This window comes from Pongo pygmaeus, chromosome 8 (assembly GCF_028885625.2).
Source record: "Pongo pygmaeus isolate AG05252 chromosome 8, NHGRI_mPonPyg2-v2.0_pri, whole genome shotgun sequence".
In the NCBI taxonomy this organism is placed as follows: domain Eukaryota; kingdom Metazoa; phylum Chordata; class Mammalia; order Primates; family Hominidae; genus Pongo; species Pongo pygmaeus.
Window position 1 is genome coordinate 38,332,879 of NC_072381.2, and position 25,125 is coordinate 38,358,003.

At 41.5% G+C, this 25,125-nt stretch overlaps 2 protein-coding genes and 1 pseudogene across 13 annotated transcripts in view; 1 reads left to right on the plus strand and 2 right to left on the minus strand.

Moving 5' to 3' along the window:
- Positions 1-1,936: 1,936 nt before the first annotated feature.
- Positions 1,937-2,891, minus strand: LOC129006809 (eukaryotic translation initiation factor 3 subunit L-like). Its single transcript, XM_063670591.1, has one exon. The coding sequence runs from the start codon at positions 2,378-2,380 to the stop codon at positions 2,093-2,095; it is 288 nt and encodes a 95-aa protein (XP_063526661.1). The 5' UTR covers positions 2,381-2,891; the 3' UTR covers positions 1,937-2,092.
- Positions 2,892-13,940: 11,049 nt separating this feature from the next.
- LOC129006810 (FXYD domain-containing ion transport regulator 6-like) lies at positions 13,941-14,303 on the minus strand (annotated as a pseudogene).
- Positions 14,304-16,502: 2,199 nt separating this feature from the next.
- The window catches only part of LOC129006811 (zinc finger protein 37A), a 58,783-nt gene continuing 50,160 nt past the window's right edge, over positions 16,503-25,125 (plus strand). For 3 of the 12 annotated variants that reach the window (XM_054436954.1, XM_054436956.2, XM_054436949.2), the window contains exons 1-4: positions 16,535-16,686; positions 17,750-17,841; positions 17,940-18,002; positions 18,761-18,819. In XM_054436954.1, coding sequence (XP_054292929.1) covers positions 18,805-18,819 — 15 coding nt within the window. In that variant the 5' untranslated portion in view covers positions 16,535-16,686; positions 17,750-17,841; positions 17,940-18,002; positions 18,761-18,804. Of the gene's footprint in view, positions 16,687-17,128; positions 17,423-17,559; positions 17,846-17,939; positions 18,003-18,760; positions 18,820-25,125 lie in introns of all 12 variants that reach the window. The other 9 variants (XM_054436952.1, XM_054436945.2, XM_054436943.2 and 6 more) reach the window with 8 other exon arrangements.

Consider the following 25,125-nt stretch of genomic DNA (forward strand, 5'->3'; position numbering starts at 1 on the left):
TTTGCTCTAGTTTCCAATAAGTTCCTCATTTCCATCTGAGACCTCATCAGCCTGGACTTCACTTTCCATATCCCTATCAGCATTTTGGTCACAATCATTTAACCAGTTTCTAAGAAGTTCTAAACTTTCCCTCATCTTCCTGTCTTCTTCCAAGTTCTCCAAACCCTTTCAACCTCTGTCCATTACCCAGTTCCAAAGCTGCTTCCAGATTTTCAGGTAACTTTATAATAATGCCCCACTCCTTGGTACCAATTTTCTGTATTAGGCCATTCTCACATTGCTATAAAGAAGTTCCTGGCCAGGTGCGGTGGCTCATGCCTGTAATCCCAGCACTTTGGGAGGCCAAGGTGGGCAGATCACAAGGTCAAAAGTTCCAGACCAGCCTGACCAACATGGTGAAACCCTGTCTCTACTAAAAATATAAAAATTAGCCGGGTGTGGTGGCACGCGCCTGTAATCCCAGCTACTCAGGAGGCTGAGGAAGGAGAATTGCTTGAACCCTGGAGGAGGAGGTTGCAGTGAGCTGAGATCACGCCACTGCACTCCAGCCTGGGTGACAGAGTGAGACTCTGTCTCAAAACAACCCCCCCCCCCAAAAAAAAAAGCAACAACAACAACCAAAAAAACAAATCCCTGAGATTAGGTAATTTATATAGAAAAGAGATTTAATTGGCTCAGGTTCTGAAAGCTTTACAGGAAGCATGATATTGACATCTGCGTGGTTTCTAGGGAGGCCTCAGGAAACTTAGAATCATAACAGAAGACTAAGTGGGAGCATGCACATCACATGGCCAGAGGAGGAGCAAGGTAGGAGGAGGTGTCACACACTTTTTAACCAGATCTCACTATTGCAAGAGCAGCAACAAGGGGATGATGCTAAACCGTTTATGAGATATACACTCCCGTGACACAGTCACCTCTCACCCAGTCATCTCCAATACTGAGGATTATAATTCACCATAAGATTTGGGCAGGGACACATACCCAAACTATATAAGCCCCCAATCTGGCTCAGAACTCAGGACATTTTAAACCAATTGCCACTTGATGGCTGTGCCAAGAATCAACTTCCATTCAACTGGCCAACGCTTCATTAGCAGCTAATTGAAATTAACTGAAAATATGCCTATCTGGGCTGATGCTTTAGTGGTTTAATGAATTAAATCTGTGACTCCAACTGTCTCACTGACTTAATCTGAGCAACTATCTGAGCAACCTGGAGTAAGGCATACTTGAGAATGGGGAGTGCCTAAATAAAGTCTATTTAAATAACTTGGAAGTCAAACCTGATGAAATGGATACTTGAATTTAATTAGACACAGGCATAATGTATTCAAGGTCATGAGTGAACATTGCATTATAGAGGAATGTAAACATGAAAACTAGCACCTTGAGCATGTAGATATATGGCTGCTAGTATTAGGTTGGTGCAGTAATTGCAGTTTTTGCCATTGAAAGTAATGGCGAAAACCACGATTACTTGGGCACCAACCTAATAATAGAATGGGAAGTTTCCTGATTACTTGCAACAATTCAGACATATCCAAAAGTTAAGAGTATAAAATCATGTTACATCTGCAAAAGTTAAGAGTATAAAGTCATGTTACATCTGCAAAAATTTTTTTTAACCTTTGAGATCAATATTTTAGTATTATAACAGCAGAAATAGAATATGAGGGAAAAGTTAAGAGCTGATGGAAAAGTTGAAGGACAAAATTATCATTCTAGTGAAGTAAAAAGATACACATTTTGAAGGGGAAAAGAAACAGAGGGCAATGATGTGTGATCTGTAAATAATGTGTAAAACAATAGTAAAGGTTGAACTTCTGAGATATAAATCTCAGAAGTTTTAAAAAGAGACAGATTTGAGAATTAAAAATTATTACCATGTGTAATCTTATTGAGAACAAATTTTTTTTTTTTTTTTTTTTTTTTTTTCTGGCTCCAAAGATCCTTTACTGAGATCCACTTGAAACACTTTGGTCCTTAACTTGTTAACTGAGTTGACAGGCTGATGGTTGATCTAGGTAAAGGTTTTACGGTAGTCTATAATATATCAAAACAGGTTCCTGAATAATGTGTGTGAATGTTGTCAGGGTCTCTGTCCCATCTTCTCCAGGGTTCGATTAAGCTCCTCGAATTTGTGGATCTGATGGATGAAGAAATTCCCATAGCACCTGGCGAACTTGGTGTCTGTGATGTGGATCATGTCCTTGTCAATGTAGAAGTCAACCTCTGAGGCTGACTGAAATTCATCATCCAGGGTTGTGATGCTGCTGGTCCACACCAGGTTCTTCATCTTGTGTTTGAAGACAGGAAGCTGGATCCTGAACTCCCTCTCTGTGAGGTCCAGGAAGCCAGCCAGCTTGGCCACAGGCATGGTGGTGTAGAGCTTGAGGAAGCTGCGGATGGTTGAAAGCTGGGCCTGCTGCTGTATTTCATCAGAAAACACCTTCAGCTGCTGCAGGAAGGGCTCTTTGTGGTAGTTGGGGTGCACATTATCATAGTTGGGCACTACAGGCGACAGGAACGTGGGTCAGGAGTAACTGAAAAGTTCTTCATAGACTTGTGGGTCACCTTTCTGCATGCACAGCATCTTGTCCCCATATTTCTCCCGCAGCTGGAGGTGAATGCTCTCATCGATACTCATGGGGTACATCGTGAGGGCAATGGCCAGCAGTGCATGCATCTGCTAATTCTGCTTGTTAATCATCTCATACTTGTATGTGGTCCTCTGGAACATGCCCTTGATCCTCTGGATGTAGAGGAGGATGATGGCAAAGACCCGGACGGCATCTTGGTAGCGACACATCATCAAATATGCAAACCCAACATAATAGTATGTGGTGACCTGGCACTCTGGCACACGGGAATACATACTCTTTTTGTTAAGTTCGGTGGAGAAGAAATCTTAAGCTTAATTTTTTAAAAAAAATTTAGTTGGGTATTAATGTATTTTAATATTATGGCTAATTTTAATAAGACCTTATAAACAAATCTAATCCCAATCTTGACTGCAAAAGAATTTCATAAACATTTTTATAACCTTTTATAATATTTTATTTTATAACCTTTTATATCCATTTAATGTTATTTATCTTTTAAATTTTTCTTTAAAACAGTCTCTCAAAACTTCTAAACTAGGCAAAATTATGTTTCCCACCATGAAATTTCAGTGTTTTTTCCTAAAAATCTCCAGATTTAGGCCACTTTAATATTTGGTTTCAGATTTTGACATTTATACTCAGAAGACTTTGGTCTATAATTTCCCTTTCATGGAAAGTCTCATACTGTATTTGGTATCAAGATTCTCCTCATCTGATGAAGGCAGTGTGGTTGTGTTTTTTCTGTATGTATTCTATGAAAGATTGTGTACAAAAGTGGTGTGGGGAAACAGTACATTTTTCTAAAAATAGGAAAATATTTAAGACAAAAGCTTGGTGGAAGAATCAAAAGTACAAATCAGTAATAATACTATAAAACATGTTAATAAATCCATAGACTAATTGGAGTGGGGTAAAGAAAAAAATGAGGAAGACATTTTGAGTACAAGTGAACTGGCTTATTTGAAGAAACCACAATCAGAAGTCATTGAAAGTAAACATGCCTCAGCAACAGTACACAAAATTCCCCGTATTTGAGCGTTCTTTGTATGACGTTCCAAAATTGACAGATGCTGTCAAACTTGAACCTTGAAGCTCATAGAGTGATAGTTAGAATGGAAGGCAAGATATGCCTCATCACATGATCACAGTGATAGGTCGCCGTAGAATTTTCAAATGAATACATGCCACATTATGGGGTCCAACTGCTGCTATTTTGACATGGGTAAAAGGGTCACTTAGAGTATATGTTGCATTTCAAAAACTGAATCCCAGACCCACAGTATTATTCTCTGTGTGTGAAATAAATGTTAAATGAGGCAAAAAGACCTGTCTCTCAAATATATTTGATAGTGAACATTTCAGAGTAAAGAGGGAAAAAGCTAACATGTTGACAATAAAAGGAGTTCCATACTTGAGTTGAAATGCCCTCCCCACTCATTTCTACTGTTCCTGAATCACTGGACAGTTCTAGATTAAATAATTTAAAATTTGTTCCAGATTTAGTTTTAAAAGCATTATTATAAATTTAGTTTTTAAAAGTAATTATATAAAACCTTCTTTTATCACTTATGTATAGTTCCTACTTTTTCTCTCTATGCAACTAAGTTTATGTACTTATTTCTGAATCTCTTTGAATTTATTGAGAGATCCTCCATTAATGTATACATAAAAGGCTGGCTATTCACTGAAACATTAAGAAAAATGAAGCACTATATGTTCACCAGTCAGTTATATGAAAACATATAATTAATACTTTTTTGAATGGAGACTTCTTTTTTTTTGTGAGAAATAAATTCTTTATTAATTAACCAGTCTGTGATAGTCTGTTATAGCAACACGAAACAAGCTAAGATTCATGGGAAACATAATTTATAATGTAGCCTATTTACTGATGTCTCCAGATAACTGTAATAATAAGCAGAAAGAATGGCACATGCACACATATGTTTATTGTGGCACTACTCACAATAGCAAAGACTTGGAACCAACCCAAATGTCCAACAATGATAGACTGGATTAAGAAAATGTGGCACATATACACCATGGAATACTATGCAGCCATAAAAAATCATGAGTACATGTCCTTTGTAGGGACATGGATGAAGCTGGAAACCATCATTCTCAGCAAACTATCGCAAGGACAAAAAACCAAACACCGCATGTTCTCACTCATAGGTGGGAATTGAACAATGAGAACACCTGAACACAGGAAGTGGAACATCATGCGCCAGGGCCTGTTGTGGGGAGGGGGGAGGGATAGCATTAGGATATATACCTAATGTAAATGACGAGTTAATGGGTGCAGCCCACCAACATGACACATGTATACATATGTAACAAACCTGCACGTTGTGCACATGTACCCTAAATGAAGACTTCTGATAACCCTAAATTCCAGGATTAAATATGTGTTGTGGCACATCAGTCAGCCTGATCACACACATTCTTATGATCTGGTCATGAGAATTAGGAAAGGGAAGGGAATTGACAAGCCCTTTAAACATGCAACAATGGAAAATTCTAAAATAAACATGAGAGAGTTGTCATGTCTAAAACAAAGTAGATACCCTTTTAGATATGAAATGGTTCAATACAAACTTCCATCACTGCTGATTCATTACAAGTTTCTAGAACTATTTTATCAAATGGGTCACTGATGAGATAAAAACTGCATTAATACAGATGTTGCCATTTTTTCAGGGATTATTTAATTGAAGGGGTAGTTGACAGTGTTTGGGAAGGAACGTGTAATATTTCCTCACTCTGAGTATAGAATTTTAATGGTTAATAGCTAGATAGAAAAATGTGTGTGTGTGTGTGTGTGTGACCATCACAAACATACTTATACATTCCAGTGACTCAGGAATTTCATCACTGCCTGTCTCATATGAAATTTAAGATTTAGTGGTGAAACGGAAGAAAAATTAGGAAACAGTGTTACATCTCTGAATGCTCAATTAGGGAAGAAAATAAAAAAGATTTGGGAATATATCAAGAAAATAGAACCATCTGATTGAAGGAACATCATTCAAAAAGCAGATCAAACTTTCATTTGGTTCAGCAAAATACTTTCCTTCCTGCTGCCACCTGAGTGTCCACAGTGAATGAAGAGTAAATGAATAAATATAAGCAAAGCCCTTAAAAGCTTCTTCACAGTGTCAGTGCTATATGATTGTTTAATTAATAAATCTGGAAAGATGTGCAGAAACTTAACAATTGTTACTTCCAGAGGCAGAACCTGATAGGTTGCGGAAGAGGGAAAGAAGGAAACCTAGATTTCAATGTGTTATTTTGTACCTTATGAATGTCCTACAAGTGTGTTATTCTTGGTGCTTTTACTGTGAATTTTTTTAAGAAAGAACCATCACCACCAAAATAATGTGTAAAACAACCACTTTATTTTGTTCATGGTTCACAGGGCTAGGAAGACACAGAAAAGATGGCTTATTGCTGCTTATTGGTTTTTGGGGACTGCAGAGAAGACTCATTGGCTGGAGTTGAATCCACAGCAAAGGGTTGGCATCATCTGGAGGTGACTTCACTCACATGTCTGCAGAGGACATGGGGCTTGGCTGCAGGACCTATAGAAGACCTCCCAGGTACCCTGGGATTCCAGGTAGCAGAGCAGTCTCAGGACATTCAGAGCTTTGACTTGGTGATCAATGGCACCATAGGTGAGTGACCTGAGCGAACAAGGCAGATGCTCATGGCCTTTTTAAACATAACTTTGGAAGTTACACAGCATCACTTTCATGTCATGTGTCAGTGACAAGTGAGCACTAGTGTCCAGTCTGGTAAGGGTGGGCATAGTCCCCCAAATCTCAAGGGGAGAATAGCAAAAAAATTGCAAACATCTTTAAAAAGCCACATGCATATTCTAGTTTAAAACTACTCAGGTTTTATCTCTCCTGGGCTTCCCACTCTCGGGTGATCTTAGGGCTTATGTTTCCTCCTCAACTTGGAGGCAGCAGAGAAAGGGATCTTGGTAGTGGCTGTGGCCAATGGTCTTTTGCTTATGTCCTGGGAGATCCACCCAAGAGAAATGCAGGTCAGCAATTGCCCAGTCTCACTTATAAGTGGTAGCTAAATGATGAGAACTCATGGACACAAAGGGCAACAGCAGACACTGGGCCTACATGAGGGTGGGGTGGGAGGAGGGAGAGGATCAGAAAAAATAACTATTGGGTACTAGGCCTAGTACCTGGGTGATGAAATAATCTGTACAACAAACCCCTGTGATATGAGTTTACCTACATAACAAACCTGCACATATCCCCCGAACCTAAAATAAAAGGTAGAAAAAAAAAAAAGTTCTCAGTAGCAGAGGTGCCTCTCAAATACGTGATAAAAGATTTGTTACTTTGTCACATAGGCCAGGGGTAAGGTAATTGTGGGTTTTACTTCTGCCTCAGTCCCAGTGAGTTGATTGACAAGTAAATGCAAACATAACATTGCATTATGGGGCAATAAAAACTAATGTCTGCCATAAATGTTGCTCTATCAAGGAACCATTTACATTTAATTGACTGTTAAATTTAAATATCACAAGATTTAGGCTGGGCGTGGTGGCTCACACCTGTAATCCCAGCACTTTGGGAGGCTGAGGCAGGTGGATCACCTGAGGTCAGGATTTTGAGACCAGCCTGGCCAACATGGTGAAACCCCACCTCTACTAAAAATACAAAAATTAGCCGGGCGTGGTGGCAGGTGCCTGTAGTCGCAGCTACTCAGGAGGCTGAGACAAGAGAATCGCTTGAACCCGGGAGGCAGAGGTTGCAGTGACCCAAGATTGTGCCATTGCATTCCAGCCTGGGCCACAAGAGTGAAACTCCATCTCAAAAAAAAAAAAAAAAAAAAAAAAATCACAAGATTTAACTATTTGGAATGGAGAGGAGGCTTTATTTGTTATAAGGGATTACAGCCTGCAACAGGCTGAGAAGAATGCCTCTGGCTAAGACCAGAGACAGGCACTTTGAAGGACGATAGGTTGGGGTAGGAGCATTATGCTGGACAAGTTAGCTAAACATACATCTTCAACAGGTTAGAGGAGGAGCTATGAATATGCATGAAGGTGGTCCTGATGCACGTGTATTGAACCAATATGCATGTAACATATGACCTGTGTTCACTCTGGGGTGGAGACCTAACATTTGAATGTATTATAATTAGGCCCTATCAGTCAAAACATCTTTTCAGGACACAAAGACACTCAAGTGTGCAACCTCTGTAAACCCAGCCAGAACCAGTTTATGGTGGGTGGTCTTCTTATCAGGAGAAAGTTACTGAAATCAGTCTCTTGTCTAATCAAAGCTGTAGTTATGGTGCTTGGGACAGGGGTTGGGAGCCAATTAGTGTCTGGTGAAGACCTACAGTTGTTTTCATTTTGCTTTTCTCAAGGCCAGTGCTTATTTAGCTGCTAGAGAAAAAAGAAAAACCTTGTGGCAGTTAGACCATAGTTAATCTTTAAGTTTAAGGTGCTTCACCTAACCCTTGCCTGGCATGGCCTTAGGTCTTGTTTATAATTTGGTATCTCATTGCCACAAAAAGTCTGTTCTGCCAGTCTTATGATCTCTATTTTAACATTAATGCTGGTCAGTTGTTGTGTCTAAACCACAAACATGAGAGGGTATAATGAGACATGTCTGACCTCCCATCTCGTTATGGCCAGGAACTCAGTTGTAAGGTTTTTCTGGGGTCCCCTTGGCTAAGGGGAGTGTCCTTCAGTTGGTGGGGGCTTAGGATTTTATTTTTAGTTTACAATTTCTGCAAAGGGAAAGGCTACTGATAAACCTTAAACATCTTGCACTTGTGCTTCAAAGCAGTAAATCAGACCTCTTAAGTACTACTGGAGTTGTATACAATTTGTACGGTGACCACTTTCCCTTCCAGCCTGAAAGCCCTGTGAGGACAGAGATCTTGGCTTTTTTATTCTTTAACAGTTTTCTTACCCCCAAATTAGCACATAGCAGCAGCTACACAGATGAGAATCTCTCTCTTTGTTCCCCAGTTACTACCTTGAACAATTCTCCCTGCCAACATGCAGAGTCACCCTGTAGCCTTATAGTTTCCCTAGCATCTAATATATGTTCCTCCAGTAACTGGAGACTGAGATGCTGCAGGACCAGACAGCTGTGTTCTTAGCCAAGTGACAAGCAAGGCTTTTCTGGGCTCTTTTTACCTTATTCACCTTAGAGTCCAAGCTGACCAACTCAAAACTATACACATGGGGCCAGAAAATCATCAGCCTCTGAAGGTCAGCTATATGATCTTACAAGAGCTCATTAGAGATGAACAACTGCTCTGTAAATTCCAAAGCATATCTCTAGCTCAAGATTGCCTCTCTTCATATTGTCTCCTTTTTTCCAGTGGCTCCAATAGGCAAAAAAACATAGAAAAATTGTTAACTTTGGATACTTGTTCTGTTTCCAGTATTGAGAATTTAAATTCCAAGCTGCCCACTAGCTGCAAAAAGCAAGGACGTTGTGTCACACTCACTTTCCTCTGCAGCTTTTCCTGATCAGTGTGTTCCCTCTAGAATTTATGAAATTGAAAGCATTTAACATTTTATATCAATTTTATATTAATACATCTAGATGTAATAGCCACAAAACACAAAGCCATTAAACATTTTTTTTTTTATATGGCAAACTAAAACCATAGCAGTAAATCCAGCATTTGCAGTTAGGTTAGCATTACTGCTGTGGGAACTATTCAGGTTGGAAAGCAGACGAGGGAGGGTACAGAGGTGGCAAAGAAAGAGGCAGCTCTTGCAACAAGGCAGAAGCTGGGCTGAAGAAGAGGCTGGATGGAGTCTTGGCACCTTCCCACCCCAGCTTTGCTCCAGCCCTGAGAACTTTTAACAGTTTGGGGCCACCCAACACTCACCTTTATAATTTGTCACTGTTGTTTTTCTTACCTCCTACCTGGAGAAGAGAACAAAAAACAAAGGCATCACCCAGGTGCATATTTTCCCCCTCACTTCATTCAGCGCAGCTGAAAGAAGCCAGGGTTGGATCCATTTCTAACCCCATAGGTCACCGTGGCTTCTAACAGCAGATGGCAGTTCAGCTGCTGCTCTCAAATCATGGTGGGCTCCATAGACACCCAGGTATCAAAGGCTTAACACCATTCCCCTTCATTCTTCCTTTTCCCAAACAGTGATGGAGCCAAATCTTAGTGAGTCAGGGTTGTTCTAGCAAATTCCACTTCTGGGCAAGGTTCAATGAGTCATACCTGTAATCTCAGCACTTTGAGAGGCTGAGGGAGGAGGATCACTTGAGGCCAGGAGCTGAAGGTAAACCTGGGCAACATAGCAAGACCCCATCTTTACAGAAAAAAAAAAAAAGAGCCCGGGATGGTGGCACGTGCTTGCAGTCCCAGCTATTCAGCAGGACACATACCTATAATCCCAGCTGAGGCAGGAGGATCACTTGTGCCCCGGAGTTAAAGGCTGCAGTGAGCTATGATTGTGCCACTGCACTCCAGCCTGGGTGACAGAGTGAGAAGTAAAAAAAAATTGCTTCTGATGCCAGCTGTATTGGGGATTCTCAAGAACACTTCTGGGTTAAACAAATTGCTCGGAGGACTGACAGGACTTGGCATATAGTCACAGTATGGCTATGACTTATTACAGCAAGTTCAGCAAAGGGGAGAGGTCACAGGGCCATGTCCAGAGGAAACCTGGTACCAGCTTCCAAGCATCCTCTTCTAGTGTAGTCACATAGGATATGCTGAATTCCTCCAGCAACACGTTGTGACAACAAATGCAAAATGTTGTCAACAGAAGCTCTTTAGAAACTCAGTGCCTGGGCTTTTTATTAGGGGCTGGTCATGTAGACACTGTCTATTGTGCACAAATCAAAATTCCAGATTCCCAGAAAAAAAGCAGGTGTTCCGCAGAAACCATATTGTTTATGTACAATGGAACCATTTAATCAGTGTGGGTTGGGGGAACCCTTCTGAAATCCCGGTTCCCAAACCTTCCCAAAATTCACATTCCCCGATACCAGCCAAGGATAGGATAGCCATCTCAGGCCACTTCAATGGCAACTCTACTTCAATTGATTTTTTTTTTTTTTTTTCAGACGGAGTCTCACTCTGTCACCAGGCTGGAGCGCAGTGGCATGATTTTGGCTCACTGCAACCTCCAACTCCAGGGTTCATGTAATTCGCCTGCCTCAACTCCCGAGTAGCTGGGATTACAAACACCTGCCACCATGACCAGCTAATTTTTGTATTTTTTTTAGCAGAGATGGAGTTTCACCGTGTTGGCAAGTATGGTCTCGGTCTCCTGACCTTGTGATCCACCAGCCTCGGCCTTCCAAAGTGCTGGGATTACAGGCGTGAGCCACCGCACCCCGCCACTTCAATTAATTATTAGTTTGCAAGTTTGTAATGCTTTCAATGGTTCAACCCCTGTTTGATGTTAGTTCTGAGTTCAGACTTGTGAGTGACAGACACACAAAGGCGGCTGCGAGATTATCAAATTCACTCAGCTTAATTTTTGTGGTGGTTGTTATTATCGATTTTTATTTGTGAATGTTTCAATGCCAAATACCAAAATTCAAGCATAAACTTTGTGATGAATTGTTTGAAAAGTGGAGATTTATTAAATGAGGAACGATTCCTTTTGAAACTTTTTGTGTGGTATGCAAAAATAGAGAAAGACACCAGCACATAATAACAGCTAAACATGGAAGATGTATGATTTCCTCAACTAATATTACATAAAATTGTTAACAGATTTTTTTTTTATTAAAAAGAATTCAAGGCCAGGTGTGGTGGCTCACACCTGTAATCCTTGCACTTTGGGAGGCCTAGGTGGGTGGATTGCCTGAGCTCAGTAGTTCGAGAACAGCCTGGGCAACATGGTGAAACCTTGTCTCTACTAAAAATACAAAAAATTATCTGGGTGTGGTGGCAAGCACCTGTAATTCCAGCTACTTGGGAGGCTGAGGCAAGAGAATTGCTTGAACCTGGGAGGTGGAGGTTGCAGTGAGCTGAGATTGTGCCACTGTACTCCAGCCTGGGTGACAGAGTGAGACCGTCTCAAAAAAATAAAAAATAAAGAGAATTCAGATTGAGATATAGTAATTGCAATGGAAGTTGTAAACATCTGCCACACTATATAACAGCAGCAGTCTTTCAGCTCAAATGACAGTTTGAAAGTATTACTGAAAGTATTACTGCTAGAATTATTTTCTGATTCCAAAGATGTAATCAAATTTTGAAGAGCCAAGATGAAATCTACTGCAACAGCAATAACAAAAGTAATAGCTTCACTATGATCACAGAGATGATCAATGATCTAAATGCCTCACCTATTTTCAGCAGAGCCATGGAGATACAAGTAATCACAAGGCAGAACATATTTTCCCTTTGCTTCCGAACTGCTTTTGGTGGCAATAATACAAATACAAATTGTGCTTGATGTTTGCATAAGGGCACAGACATGCTTGGTCCAAGCTGAAGTAAAGATTCCAAGTTGTGGGCCGTCCTGCCCACATTCTGCATCATGATGTCAAAATAGCATCTGATGTTATTTGCATTTTCATTGAAGTAATTATCATAAAATTGTTCTCTTACTTCAGCATTTACACTATAAAATTGAGTGATTAAAGGATTCTGTGATTTTTTTTTTTTGGCATTCGATATTCTTCATTTCCTTTGCAGTTGGAAACTCATTGGCTCCTGTAACTAACACAGTTGAGAAAGTTGTTAGTTTATGTAAAGTCTTGAAATAATAATTTTAATTTTCAAGAAAAGATTCCAAAATTTTTGTTTACTTTAAAAATAATCCATTGAGTGAAGTTTACTTGGTTTTTGTTCATAGTTTTTTTTTTTTTCACTAGGAAACAAATATTTGATTCCTTTTCTGTTGCTCAGAGGACAGATTGTGATACAGAAAACAGCAGTCTGGCCACAGAGGCTGGGTTTGGTTGATTTCCACAGGCACATGGTGGGATCTGGTTTGAGCTCCCAGTCTCAATATGACCTTTGACCTCTTCCTGTACTCTCTGCAGCAGCACTGCATGGAGCCTACTGGGTCTCTAACCTACTTCACTCACCTCTCTGACCACTGACCGGCAGCGCAAAGGATGCGGGAGTTGTCTCTGCTGGCCAAGGGGACATGGGCAGAGAAGCAAAGGCCCCTTACTCTCCCTCTGTCCATTCCAGTGTGCTGGCCGCAACAGAATGGGAATCCTTCAGTCATCACCTGCTGGAGACTCAGCTTCAGGGATGGGAGCCTGTGTCCAGAAAAACTGGGCTGTAGATTGAAGTCTCAGAAGCAGGAAGGCTGGAGATGGGTGGGGCACCAGAGCCCCTGTGGTTATTGCTGATAAGATATGCAAGGGCTGCATTCCCCCAAGGGTAGATTATTAGTCCTGGGCCTGGGCTGGGCACGGTGGCTGACACCTATAATCCCAGAATTTTGGGAGGCCTAGGCAGGTGGATTGCTAGAGGCCAGGGAAAACCCCATCTCTACTAAAAATACAAAAATTAGCTGGGCGTGGTGGTGCGTGCCTATAGTCCCAGCTACTCGGGAGGCCCAGGCATGAGAATCCCTTGAACCCATGTTGCCATGAGCTGAGATCGTGCCACTGCATTCCAGCTTAGGTGACAGAGTGAGACTCTGTCTGAAAAAAAAAAAAAAAAAAAAGCAGCAGCCCTGGGCCTGGAATCCCTGGGTGCTATGTGAAGGGCAGGGCAGATGGGGCTCCCTGGGGCTTCCCCAGGGAGAAAAATAACCATGGAAGGGTATAGTAGCCTCCTGAAGGTAATGCTGGGCTCACAAACTCCTTGCTTTGCTTTGTATCTCCAATTGCTGATCTTCAGAACAGACTGGGGTTGGAGTGGGATAAGGAAGCGAGGTTCTTGTAAAAGAAGTGAAGAGACTCCATGAAGAAAGATGAGGAAAGTGGTGCAAACCTTCCCAGGTCCCAAGACAGCTGGAGACTCCTGCCCATGCTCTAAAGGGAAGGAGCTAGACTCTCCAGGGAAAAAAGCAGACTCCCAGGAGTGAGAGGTGATGGAGGGCAGAGAGGAGCAGATGGCCACATGGCTCAACCTCTGCCCAGGAAAGTGAGTCCACAGTTCACTAACTATAATAACCATGAACAAGTAGCCATGAACACTATAGTCAGCAAACACACACACAGACACATAACAGGAGTTGGAGGAGCCTGCAGGCTGCAGTGGTGAGGCAAGAGATTAGTTGGATCATCAGATGGAGGAATGGTGTTAGAGGGGACAGGGAAGGGCATGGGGGGACAAACAAGTTCTTGGCTTCTCTTGGGGAAAGATTTGTTGCTGAAGTGGCTGTTTTCTTAAGCATCAACATTTGCATCTAAAAGTTCAAGCAGCTGCCTTCAGGTTCCAGAAGCTTCCCACTGGAGGGCTGCACTTCATTCAGCTCTCTGCTTTCTGGAGCTTAGTTGCATTTGCAGTGATGAGGTTCTCCACCTGGGCTTCCTCCTCCCCTGGGGTCCCAGGCTTCTGATTGAAACGCCACTTGCATCTGCAACCTAGGATAAGGAAGATCCCAACGGAGAAGAGGACCACAGCACATACCAACCCCCAAATCCTCAGGGTCTGTTAGTCATAATGAAAAGGGTCAATTTCTTTCTCCTACTCAGCTGCAGTGGCCAGGACAATGAGGGCCAACAGGCTGCATAGAAAGATCAGCACCACCTCCATGGTGCCTTCACAGCCAGTCCCCTTCCTGAGATGATCCCAGGAGGATGTGTCGAGTCCCAAGGAGCCTGGGAGTGGCATGTTCCTAGTTTCCAATCTCTTTAGGGATAAGATTATGCAAATTGAAAGAAGAGCAAACAATGTTACTGAAATAATCCATGGCATAATGGAACCTGAATGCATTAAAGAAATAATGGAGGCCAGGAGAGGTGGCTCACACCTGTAATCCCAGCACTTTGGGAGGCCAAGGCAGATGGATCACTTGAGGTCAGGAGTTTGAGACCAGCCTGGTCAATATGGTGAAACCTAGTCTCTACTAAAAATACGAAAAATTAGCCGGGCATGGTGGCATGTGCCTGTAATCCCAGGTACTGGGGAGACTGAGGCAGGAGAATCACTTGAGTCTGGGAGGCGGAGGTTGCAGTGACCCGAGGTCTCACCACTGCACTCCAGCCTGGGTGACAGAATGAGATCCGGTCTAAAAAAAAAAAAAAAAAAAAAAAGAAATAATGGAATATTCACAAGTGTCAAGACTGTTCTTAAAATGGAAAAACATTAGGCTGGGTTCAGTGGCTCATGCCTGTAATCCCAGCACTTTGGGAGGCCGAGGCGAGCAGATCACGAGGTCAGGAGTTCGAGACCAGCCTGGCCAACATGGTGAAACCCCATCTCTACTAAAATTACAAAAATTAGCCGGGTGTGGTGGCACAAGCCTGTAGTCCCAGCTACCTGGGACACTGAGGCAGGAGAGTCACTTGAACCCAGGAGGCGGAAGTTGCGGTGAGCCGAGATCATGTCACTGCACTCCAGCCTGGGTTACAGAGCCAGACTCTGTCTCAAAAAAGAAAAAAAAAAAGAAAACATTATGAGTAGGAAAATAAATTGTGTCTTGAAGTGATAATCATTATTGTACTTACCATGACTATCTTCTGAAATGCCTCAACCCTTGAATAATTTGACTCTTTTACGTGGATGGTACTAAATGCTTTTCCAGCATGGGAACAAGTGGGATTATCATCAGTGGTGGTAAAGAAGGGAATAGAAATGGAGAAAAATGCTTCTTTTTTGGTCAGTGGACATTTATTTTTTTTTTATTTTTAACTTAAACTTCAATTGCTTTTGAAGTACAAGTGGTTTTTGGTTATGGATGAATTATAAAGTGGTGGATTCTGAGATTTTAGTGCACCTGTCACCTGAGTAGTGTACACTGTACATAATGTGTAGGGTTTTTTTTTTCTTTTTTGAGGTGGAGTTTTGCTCTTGTTGCCCAAGCTGGAGTGCAATGGCGCCATTTCAGCTCACTACAACCTCCACCTCTTGAGTTCAAGGGATTCCCCCTGCCTCAGCCTCCCAAATAGCTGGGACTCTGCCACACCCAGCTAATTTTGTATTTTTAGTAGAGACGAGGTTTCACTGTGTTAGCTAGGCTGGTCTTGAACTCCTGACTTCCTGATCCACCCGCTTCGGCCTCCCAAAGTGCTGAGACTACAGGTGTGAGCCACCGCACCTGGCCATGTATAGTTTTTTTAATCTCCAGCCTCCTTCCTACCAGCCCCTTCTGAGTCTCTAAAGTCCGTTATATCACTCTGTATGCCTCTGCGTACTCATAGCTTAGCTCCCATTTATAAGTGAGAACCTACGGTTTTTGGTTTTCCACTCCTGTATTACCTCTGTCAGTGAACTTTTTAAAAAGTTATCGTGATCAAGAGATCCAGCATACTCCTGAAGAATGGAAAACGCATGTTTGCCATGAAAGATGGTATTACGTGGTTTAACAAATAAAATTTGAAGAGCAATTCCGAGTTATCTTTACGACAGTTTACAGGCTGGTAATGCTCATGTCCAGCGTGTTTTCTCACGGTGAGCGTCCAATGGACCAGAAGGGAACAAGTGAAGTTCTCCACACTGGCACAAGTGGAGATGGTGCTGCGGTAGCGCCGCGGGGCCACAGGAACTGACCACGTCTGGAGAAATTCCACTTGTGAATTCTGCCAAATGAGGAAGTGTTGAGGACAGCCAAATCATCAGGGGGATGTAATTCATGAGAAAGCTGTGTAATTTAAATACTCATAATTTATTTCAGCTAACGAATAAAACTGCTGTACTGCACTTGCTGCATCTGGGAACTAACTACCCAATGCGCTGAAACCTCATGCCCTTTCTAAAGGAGCGGCGCCAGGGCTTGTGGGAAATGTAGTCTGCACTTTCTAAAGGAGTGGCGTGAGGACTAGTGGGAAATGTAGTGTGCACTTTCCAGCCCCTGTCGCGGGAGCCGCTTCGAGCCTTCTACGCATGTCCGTCCTATGGCTCCAGGTTTGTTTTTCTCCGGGCGGTCTGAGGGGGAGGGCTCCTGGCATCTCCTGTCGTCGGGGTAGAGGACGCGAGGGTGAGTAAGGGAGGGCAGTGGCGAGGGTGGACTGGGGGTTCCGCGCAGCCTGGGGGTGGGAGAGAGGGAGCGGCTTTGCCGCCTGGCCTGGGTCCGAATCCTGCCTTGGTTTCGTGCTCCCGAAGGGAACACGCAAGTCCCGCGCCTGTGACAAGTGAGGTTGGATTTTCTCTTCCCTGAGGTGAAGGATGCCTGAAGGCCTCCGCAGGACGGCGCAGAAACGGGCCTTCTGCCCAATAGATGCGTGCTTCTCTCCTTATTCTTTGACCTCAGAATCTCGCTGTCCTCACAAACACCTATGGTCTGCGTCCCCGCGGTGTCACTGCGATGCGGAGGCGAGCGGGGTGGCGGGAAGCGCCCGCGGGGCGGGGAGGGACCCTACAGGCGCGGACTCCACACCCAGCCTCTGGCCAGCGTCACTCGGCTTGCTGTGTCCTCGCAGGTCGCAGCTTCATTGCCTGATGCCTTCGGGAAGTATTTTGAAGTCATTGTGGCTGTGGATTGGGGAATTTCTTGTTTCCACTGACCTGTGAGGCCGCGCACGTAGAGGGAGGCACCCCAGGCCCTCCGGCACTGTCCAGCCTCGCCTGTGTCCCCAGTAGCACCAGTGGGCATTTCCAGAGGGTCCAGCTCGTGGCTCAAGTGACAGGAAGATGTAGGAGCTTTCAGTCTTGGATGAGGATTCGAACTGAAGGGCTTAGGCCCAGCTGTCTTGGAGCAAAGCAGCTGTTGTGGGGTAAGAAGGGAATGGTGGGGGGGGGGCGAGGGCCCAGGGGCCCTCCTAGGAGGACACCCAACCAGTTGGGCTGAGACCTCACTAGAGATCTAGCGCACGGGTGGGAGGAGCAGAGGCTCGATTTGTGTCCTGTCCAGACCCCCACAGGCTGGGTGATGGTGGGAGCTTTGTGCCCATTCAGATGTGGGAGCAGAGGTGGGCAAGGCCAAAGGAGCAGACAGCACCGCTTCTTAGGGAGTTGTGAAGGCATCATGGGGAGGGACGAGCTTAGCAGCCAAGTGCAGGACAGCACCCTCCATGCCTGGATTCGTTACTCGCTCGTTCTAGATGCTGAGCAGCTGGCGCACTGCAGCACAACTAGAGATGTACGGATGCCCCCATCTTGATCTTACAAAATCAGAGGTGCAGCCACGAGGAAGGTCTGTAAGTTATCTATTTACGCTTTATTTAAAAGATGGACAGGAAACGAGCTTAACGTGTTAAGTGACTGGTGACATTGACACTTTTTTTGTGGCAGAGTCAAGAACAGACACTGAGTCGCTTGAGGACTCAGGAGGGTGTTTGCTGCGTTGACAACAGAGTAAGTAAAAATCAGTTTGCTTTTTGAAATCCAAAGATGGTTTTGAGAACCTGAAACCAAGTTAGAGCAAGTTCGTTTTCCTTCCAAAAAAGCTGGGCTGGGCACGGTGGCTCACACCAGTAATCCCAGCACTTTGGGAGGCTGAGGTGGGTGGATCACGAGGTCAGGAGTTCGAGACCAGCCTGGCCAACATGGTAAAACCCCGTCTCTACTAAAAATGCAAAAAATTAGCCGGGTGTGGTGGTGCACACCTGTAGTTCCAGCGACTTGGGAGGCTGAGGCAGGAAGTTGCAGTGAGTCGAGATCATGCCATTGCACTCCAGCCTGGGCAACAGGGCAGGATTCTGTCTCAAAAAACAAACAAACAAACAAAAAAACTGGGCTGAAAAATACCACATCACTTTTTTCAAAACCTTGTTGGGATTCTCTGGTTTGTAATACAGATTAAAACCTGAGTATTTTTGTTTAGCATCAGTTTTAATGAAAGTATTATGTTCCACTGTTTGGCTTTTCGTCACTTGCTTAATTAGTTTAATATATCGGTTTGCATACTCTGTTAGAGTACAGCGTAGGTTGTTTTTAAGTCAGTAGAAAACAAACATTTTTACATTTGAAAACTAATGAGTCCAAGCAGTACATAATCATGCCAGAGTCATGAATGGGCGTGTGACTATCTCCCTTTCAGAGATGTTTTGCCAGCTGGGAAGTGGACCTTTTAAGGCAAGTGACATCACTCATGATCTTTTCTTATTTCTCAGCCACACCCTCACAGTTTGCTCTGCTCTTCCAACACCAGTGGAAGATGATCACATCCCAGGTAAGTTGTTTATTTTTTCACAGTTTTGCTTAAAAGTAATTATTGAGGTTTAAAAAATGTCTATACATTCACATGAAAGTAGAAATAACATCAGGGAAAATATAGAGGAGAGGTCACATTACATTTCATGGGTCAAATGCAGCCTGCCGCGTGTTTTTTTATGGTCCACAAACAAAGGATGGTTTTTATATTTTTAGGTGGCTGAGGGAAAAAAAACAAGAATTATATGAAATTCAGATTTCATTATCTATAAAGTTTTATTGGGACTCAGCTATATTCATGTATTTATGTATTGTCTGTTGGTACTTTCATACTATGAGGGCAGAGTTGACTGGTTGCAGCAGAGACTATAATGGCCCACAAGCCTAAAATATTTACTGTGAGACACTTTATAGAAAATGTTTGCTGATTTCTGATAAAGAGTTGATGAAGAGCAAGACAAAAGTGTCATGTAAGTGAATGCAGATCTTGTGATCTCACAGAGTTGTGAAACTGGAACATAAAACAGTTTGTCAATGGGCTTTATTAGGTGACACTGTGAAACTTCCGATGACAGTCTTGCAGTTACATGAAAAAGTAGTACAACAAAGTGAATAATTCATGTGCAGTCCAGGGGAAAATTTAACAGATATCAGGAGAAAGTATGTGATTAAAAAATTCAAATAGGCCAGGCTAGGTGGCTCACGCCTGTAATCCCAACACTTTGAGAGGGCGAGGTGGGTGGATCACGAGGTCAGGAGTCAGAGACCAACCTGACCAATGTGGTGAAACCCCGTTCTCTACTAAAAATACAAAAATTAGCTTGGCATGGTGGCGTGCACCTGGAATCCCAGCTAGTCAGGAGGCTGAGGCAGGAGAATCGCTTGAACCCAGGAGGCAGAGGGTACAGTGAGCCGAGACTGAGATTGCACCACTGCACTCCAGCCTGGGCGACAGAGTGAGACTCCGTCTCAAAAAAAAAAAATCACATGAATTGTGTAGCATTAGGACTTATGGTTGTTTAAAGAAACAGTCCTGGTGGGCTAGGGTGATCATGGGTTGTTAGGATGTGGCAGGCTTTGTGACAGCCCTAGAGACTGGGCAGAACTGGAATATTTGCAATAACTTTCAAGGGATTCTACCTAAAAAAAAAAAAAAAATGGTAAAATACACATCACATGAAATTCACAAGCCACTTTAAAGTATAGAATTCAGTGACTTTAGTACATTCACAGTGTTGTACCACCATAACCACCATTTATTTCTGGAATATTTTCATCACACCAAAAGGAAACATGGTACCCTTAATAAGCAGTGTTGTAACTTAATAAGCAGTTGCTTCCTTTTTCCCCTCTGCTCCAGCCCCTAGCAACCAATAATCTCCTTTCTGTCTTTATAGATATATGCCTGTTTTAGATATGGCATACAAATGGAATCATACAATTTGTAGCCTTTTGTGTCTGATCTCTCACTTAGAATAATGTTTTCAAGACCCATTTATGTTGTAGTTGTATATCAGTACTTTGTCCCTTTTTATGACTGAACAATATTCTATTATATGGATATACCAACTTTTGTTTATCCATTCATCTGTTGATGGACATTGGGGGTCATCCTGTGTTTCGCTATTGTGAATAGTGCTCCTATGAGCATTCATGTACAAATATTTGTTAGAATACATGCTTTCAATTGTTCTGGGTATATACCTACGAGTGAAATTGCGGGTGGTATGGTAATTTTACATTTAATTTATTGTGAAACTGACAGTTTTCCACAGCAGGGTGCTTTGCAGTCCATAGGAATTTTTAGTTAGCTTTTCTATTTCTGCAAAAAAGTATGTTGAGATTTTGATAAGTATTGCATTGGGTAAGTATTGGAGTAGGTAGTAACACTTTGGAGAGTGTTATAATCTTAATATTAAATCTTATAATCCATGAATGTAAGATTTTTTTTCCCCTAGGTCTTCTTTCCTTCATTAATGTTTTGCAGTTTTCAGTGTACAAGTGTTCATATCCTTGTTAAATTTATTAGTTTTTCATTTAAATGCTATTGTAAATTATATGAAATTCAGACTTCAGTGTCTATAACGTTTTATTGAGACTCAGCCATACTCATGTATTTATGTATAGTTGTGGGTACTTTCACACTACGAGGGCAGAATTGACTGGTTGCAGTAGAGACTGTAATGGCCCATAAGCCTAAAATTTTTTTGTTTAAATGCTATTGTAAGTGGAATTGTTAATTTGCTTTTTGACTGTGCATTGTAATGAGTACACAACTAATTTTTGAGTGTTGATCTTGTATCCTGTAATTTTGCTGAATTTATTTCCTACTTATAGTAGTTTCTTTGTAGATTCTTTAGTATTTTTTGCATATAAGATCATGTCATCTGCAAATGAAAATATTTTCTTTATTTCTTTCCAATTTGGGTGTGTGTATTTATTTAGCCTAATTGCTCTGGTTGGAATTTTTAGTACAATGTTGAATATATGTGACCAAAGCAGGAATCTTTATTTATTGTTAGTTTTTTGTTTTAGCAATCTTAACCATTTTGGGATGTACAATTCAGAAGCAGTGTTATGTATATTCATATTGTACATCTAATCTCCAGAACTTTTTCATCTTGGAAAATTGAAATTCTGTACCGATTAAACAGTAACTCCCCATTTTCCCTTCCTCCTTGCCCCTGGCAACCACCATCCTACTTTCTGTTCTATGAGTTTCACTATTTTTGCTATATCTCATTTAAGTGAAATCATACAGTATTTGTCATACTGTGACTGGCTTATTTCACCTAGCATAATGTCCTCAAGCTTCCTCAGTGTTGTAGCATGTGTCAGAATTTATCTCCTTTTCAATGTTGAATGATATTTCATTGTACCCATGTTTTGTTATTAATTTATCAGTGGACATTTGGGTTCCTTCCTCCTTTTAACTGTTGTGAATAATGTTACTGTGAACATGGGTGTACAACTATCTCTTTGAGATCCTTCTTTCAGTTCTTTTGGTTATATACTCAAAAGTGGTATGGCTGGAATCTATGGTAATTTTATTTTTAATTTCTGGAAGAAACACCAACCTGTTTTCTACAGAAGGTGCACCAATTCACAGTCCCATCCTCAGTTGTACAGGATTCTCATTTCTCCATATCCTTGCCAACACTCGTTATTTTCTTTTGTTGTTTTGATAGCCATTGTAATGGTTGTATGGTAATTTTTCATCGTGGTTTTGATTTGTATTTCCCTAATGATTAGTGATGTTGAGCATATTTTCATAAGCTTGTTGACCATTTATATATCTTTTATGGTGAAATGTATCGGGGAACCTGCTCAGATAGTCATGTAGGTTCTTTTCTATTTTCCCTAAGCGTCGGCCGGTTTGAGAAATAAAGGGACAGAGTACAAAAGAGAGAAATTTTAAAGCTGGGTGTCTGGGGGAGACATCACATGTTGGTAGGTTCCGTCATACCCCACAAGCCAAGCCGTAAAACCAGCAAGTTTTTATTAGGGAGTTTCAAAAGGGGAGGGAGTATGCGAATAGGTGTGGGTCACAGACATCAAGTACTTTACAAGGTAACAGAATATCACAAGGCAAGTGGAGGCAGGGTGAGATCACAGGACCACAGGACTGGGGTGAAATTAAAATTGCTAATGAAGTTTCGGGCACCGTTGTCATTGATAACATCTTATCAGGAGACAGGGTTTTGAGAGCAACGGGTCTGACCAAAATTTATTAGGTGGGAATTTCCTCTTCCTAATAAGCCTGGGAGCACTATGGGAGACTGGGGTCTATTTCACCCCTACAGCCTACAGACCATAGGAAATGGCCACACCCAGGGGGGCTGTCTATAGGCCTATTCCCCCAGGCGCGTATTCTCTTTCCCAGGGATGTTCCTTGCTGAGAAAATTCTGCGATATTTCTCCCATTTGCTTTTGAAAGAAGAGAAATATGGCTCTGTTCCACTCAGCTCACCAGCAGTCAGAGTTTAAGGTTATCTCTCTTATTCCCTGAACAATTGCTGTTATCCTGTTCTTTTTTCAAGGTGCCCAGATTTCATATTTGTTCAAACACACATGCTCTACAATTTGTGCAGTTAATGCAATTATCACATGGTCCTCAGGTGACATACATCTTCCTCAGCTGACAGGATTGAGAGATTAAAGACAGGCATAGGAAATCACAAGGGTATTGATTGGGGAAGTGATAAGTGTCCATGAAAACTTCACAATTTATGTTTAGAGACTGCAGTAAAGACAGGCATAAGAAATTATAAAAGTATTAATTTGGGGAACTAATAAATGTCCATGAAATCTTCACAATCCACATTCTTCTGCCTTGGCTTCAGCCGGTCCCTCCGTTTGGGGTCCCTGACTTCCCACAGCAAAATGTCTGTTCAAGTCCTTTGTCCATCTTTGAATCAGGTTATTTTGTTTGTTTTGAGTTGTAGGGGTTCTTTATTTTTTTATATTAATTCCTCATCAGATACATGAATTGCAAATATTTCCTCCTGTTGTGTTGGTTGCCTTTTCATTCAGTTAACCATGCCCTTTGATGCAAAATTTTTAAGTTTGATATAGTCCAATTTATTTTTACTACTATTGCCTGTGGTTTTTGGTATTATATCCAAGAAAACATTGCCACATACAATGTCAAGAATCCATTCTCCAATGTGTTCTGCCATGAGTTTTGTCACTTTAATTTTAATTCTTAGATTTAGGTATTTGATTCATTTTGAGTTAATTTTTTTTTTTTTTTTAAGTTTTGTTTTTCATGTGGCTATCCAGTTTTTCCAACACTATTTGTTAGAAAAATTGTCCTTTCCTTACTGACTGTTCTTGACAACTGTTTTGAAAATCATTTTACCATACATGCATGGGTTTTCAAGATTATTTTGGCTAGTTGAGATACCTTAAAATTCCATGTTAACTTCAGGATGATTTATTTCTATTTCTGTTACTATGTCTCCTTTGTAGACTGACCTTTTTTTTTTTTTTTTTTTAAATCAACATGTAATGTTTTGCTCTTGTAACAGTTTTTGACTTAAAGTCTCCTTTGTCTCAGTATAGCCACCCTGGCATTCTTTAGGTTACTATCCTCTTCTGTCATTTCAATTTCAACCTATTGTGTTGTGTGTTTGTATCTAAAGAGACTGTCTGTCTTATAGACTATATATAGTTGGATCATATATTTGTATTTATTTTGCCAATTTCTTTTTTCTTTTCTTTTCTTTTTTTTTTTTTTTTGAGACAAGAGTCTCACTGTGTCACCCAGGCTAGAGTGCAGTGGTGCAATCTTGACTCTCTGCAACCTCTGCCTCCAGGGTTCAAACAATTCTTCTGCCTCAGCCTCCCGAGTAGCCGGGATTATCGGTGCACACCATGACGCCTGGCTAATTTTTGTATTTTTTTTTTTTTTTTTTTTTTTTTTAGTAGAGACAGGGTTTCACCGTATTGGCCAGGCTGGTCTGAAACTCCTCACCTTGTGATCCACCTGCCTTGGCCTCCCAAAGTGCTGGGATTACAGGTTTCAGCCACCATGCCCAGCCTATTTTGCCAATTTCTGTCTTTTAGTTGGGAGTTTAGTTTATTTACATTTAGAGTAAATGATAAATTGATAAAGGACTTATGCCATTTTGCTATTTATTTTCCATATGTATTACATCTTTTTTGTTTTCAGTTTTTCTGTGTATGCCTTCTTTTGTGTTTTTTTCTAATGTGCCATTTTAATTCCCTTTGTATTTCTTTGTATTCATTATTTACCTAGTGTTAATACTTGGAATTGCAATTAACATCTTGAATTTATAACAATCTAGCTTGCATTAATACCAACTAAGCCTTAATATTATATAAAAACTCTACTCCTATACAGCTTTGTCCCTGTCCTTTGTCTTCTTATTGTCACATATTTGGCCTTCATAAATTGTGTGCATATTACATAGATGCATATTTATTGTTTTATGTATCTGTCTTTTAAATCACATAGAAAAAAGAGAGAACATAAAAGCCAAGAATACAATAAGACTGGCTTTTGCATTTACTTACAGTAGTTACTTTTACCATTTGAATTTTTTGTTTGTTTGGATTGGAGTTACTGTCTAGTGTCCTTTTGTTTCAAGCTGAGGGACTTCCTTTTGCATTTCTTGTAGGACAGGTCTAGTACTAACACATTCTCTCAGATTCTGTTGATCTAGGAATGTTTTAATTTCTCCTTTTTGAAAGGTGGTTTTGCCTAATGTAGAATTTTTGTTATTTTTTTTTTCTTTTGGCACTTTAAAGGTGCCATTATCCTACTGCCTCTGGCCTTCATGGTTTCTAATGAAAGACTGGC

Bases quoted from the DNA above. Each gene is read 5' to 3' on its own strand.
- LOC129006809 (XM_063670591.1), bottom strand. From the start codon at position 2,380: ATGCCTGTGGCCAAGCTGGCTGGCTTCCTGGACCTCACAGAGAGGGAG.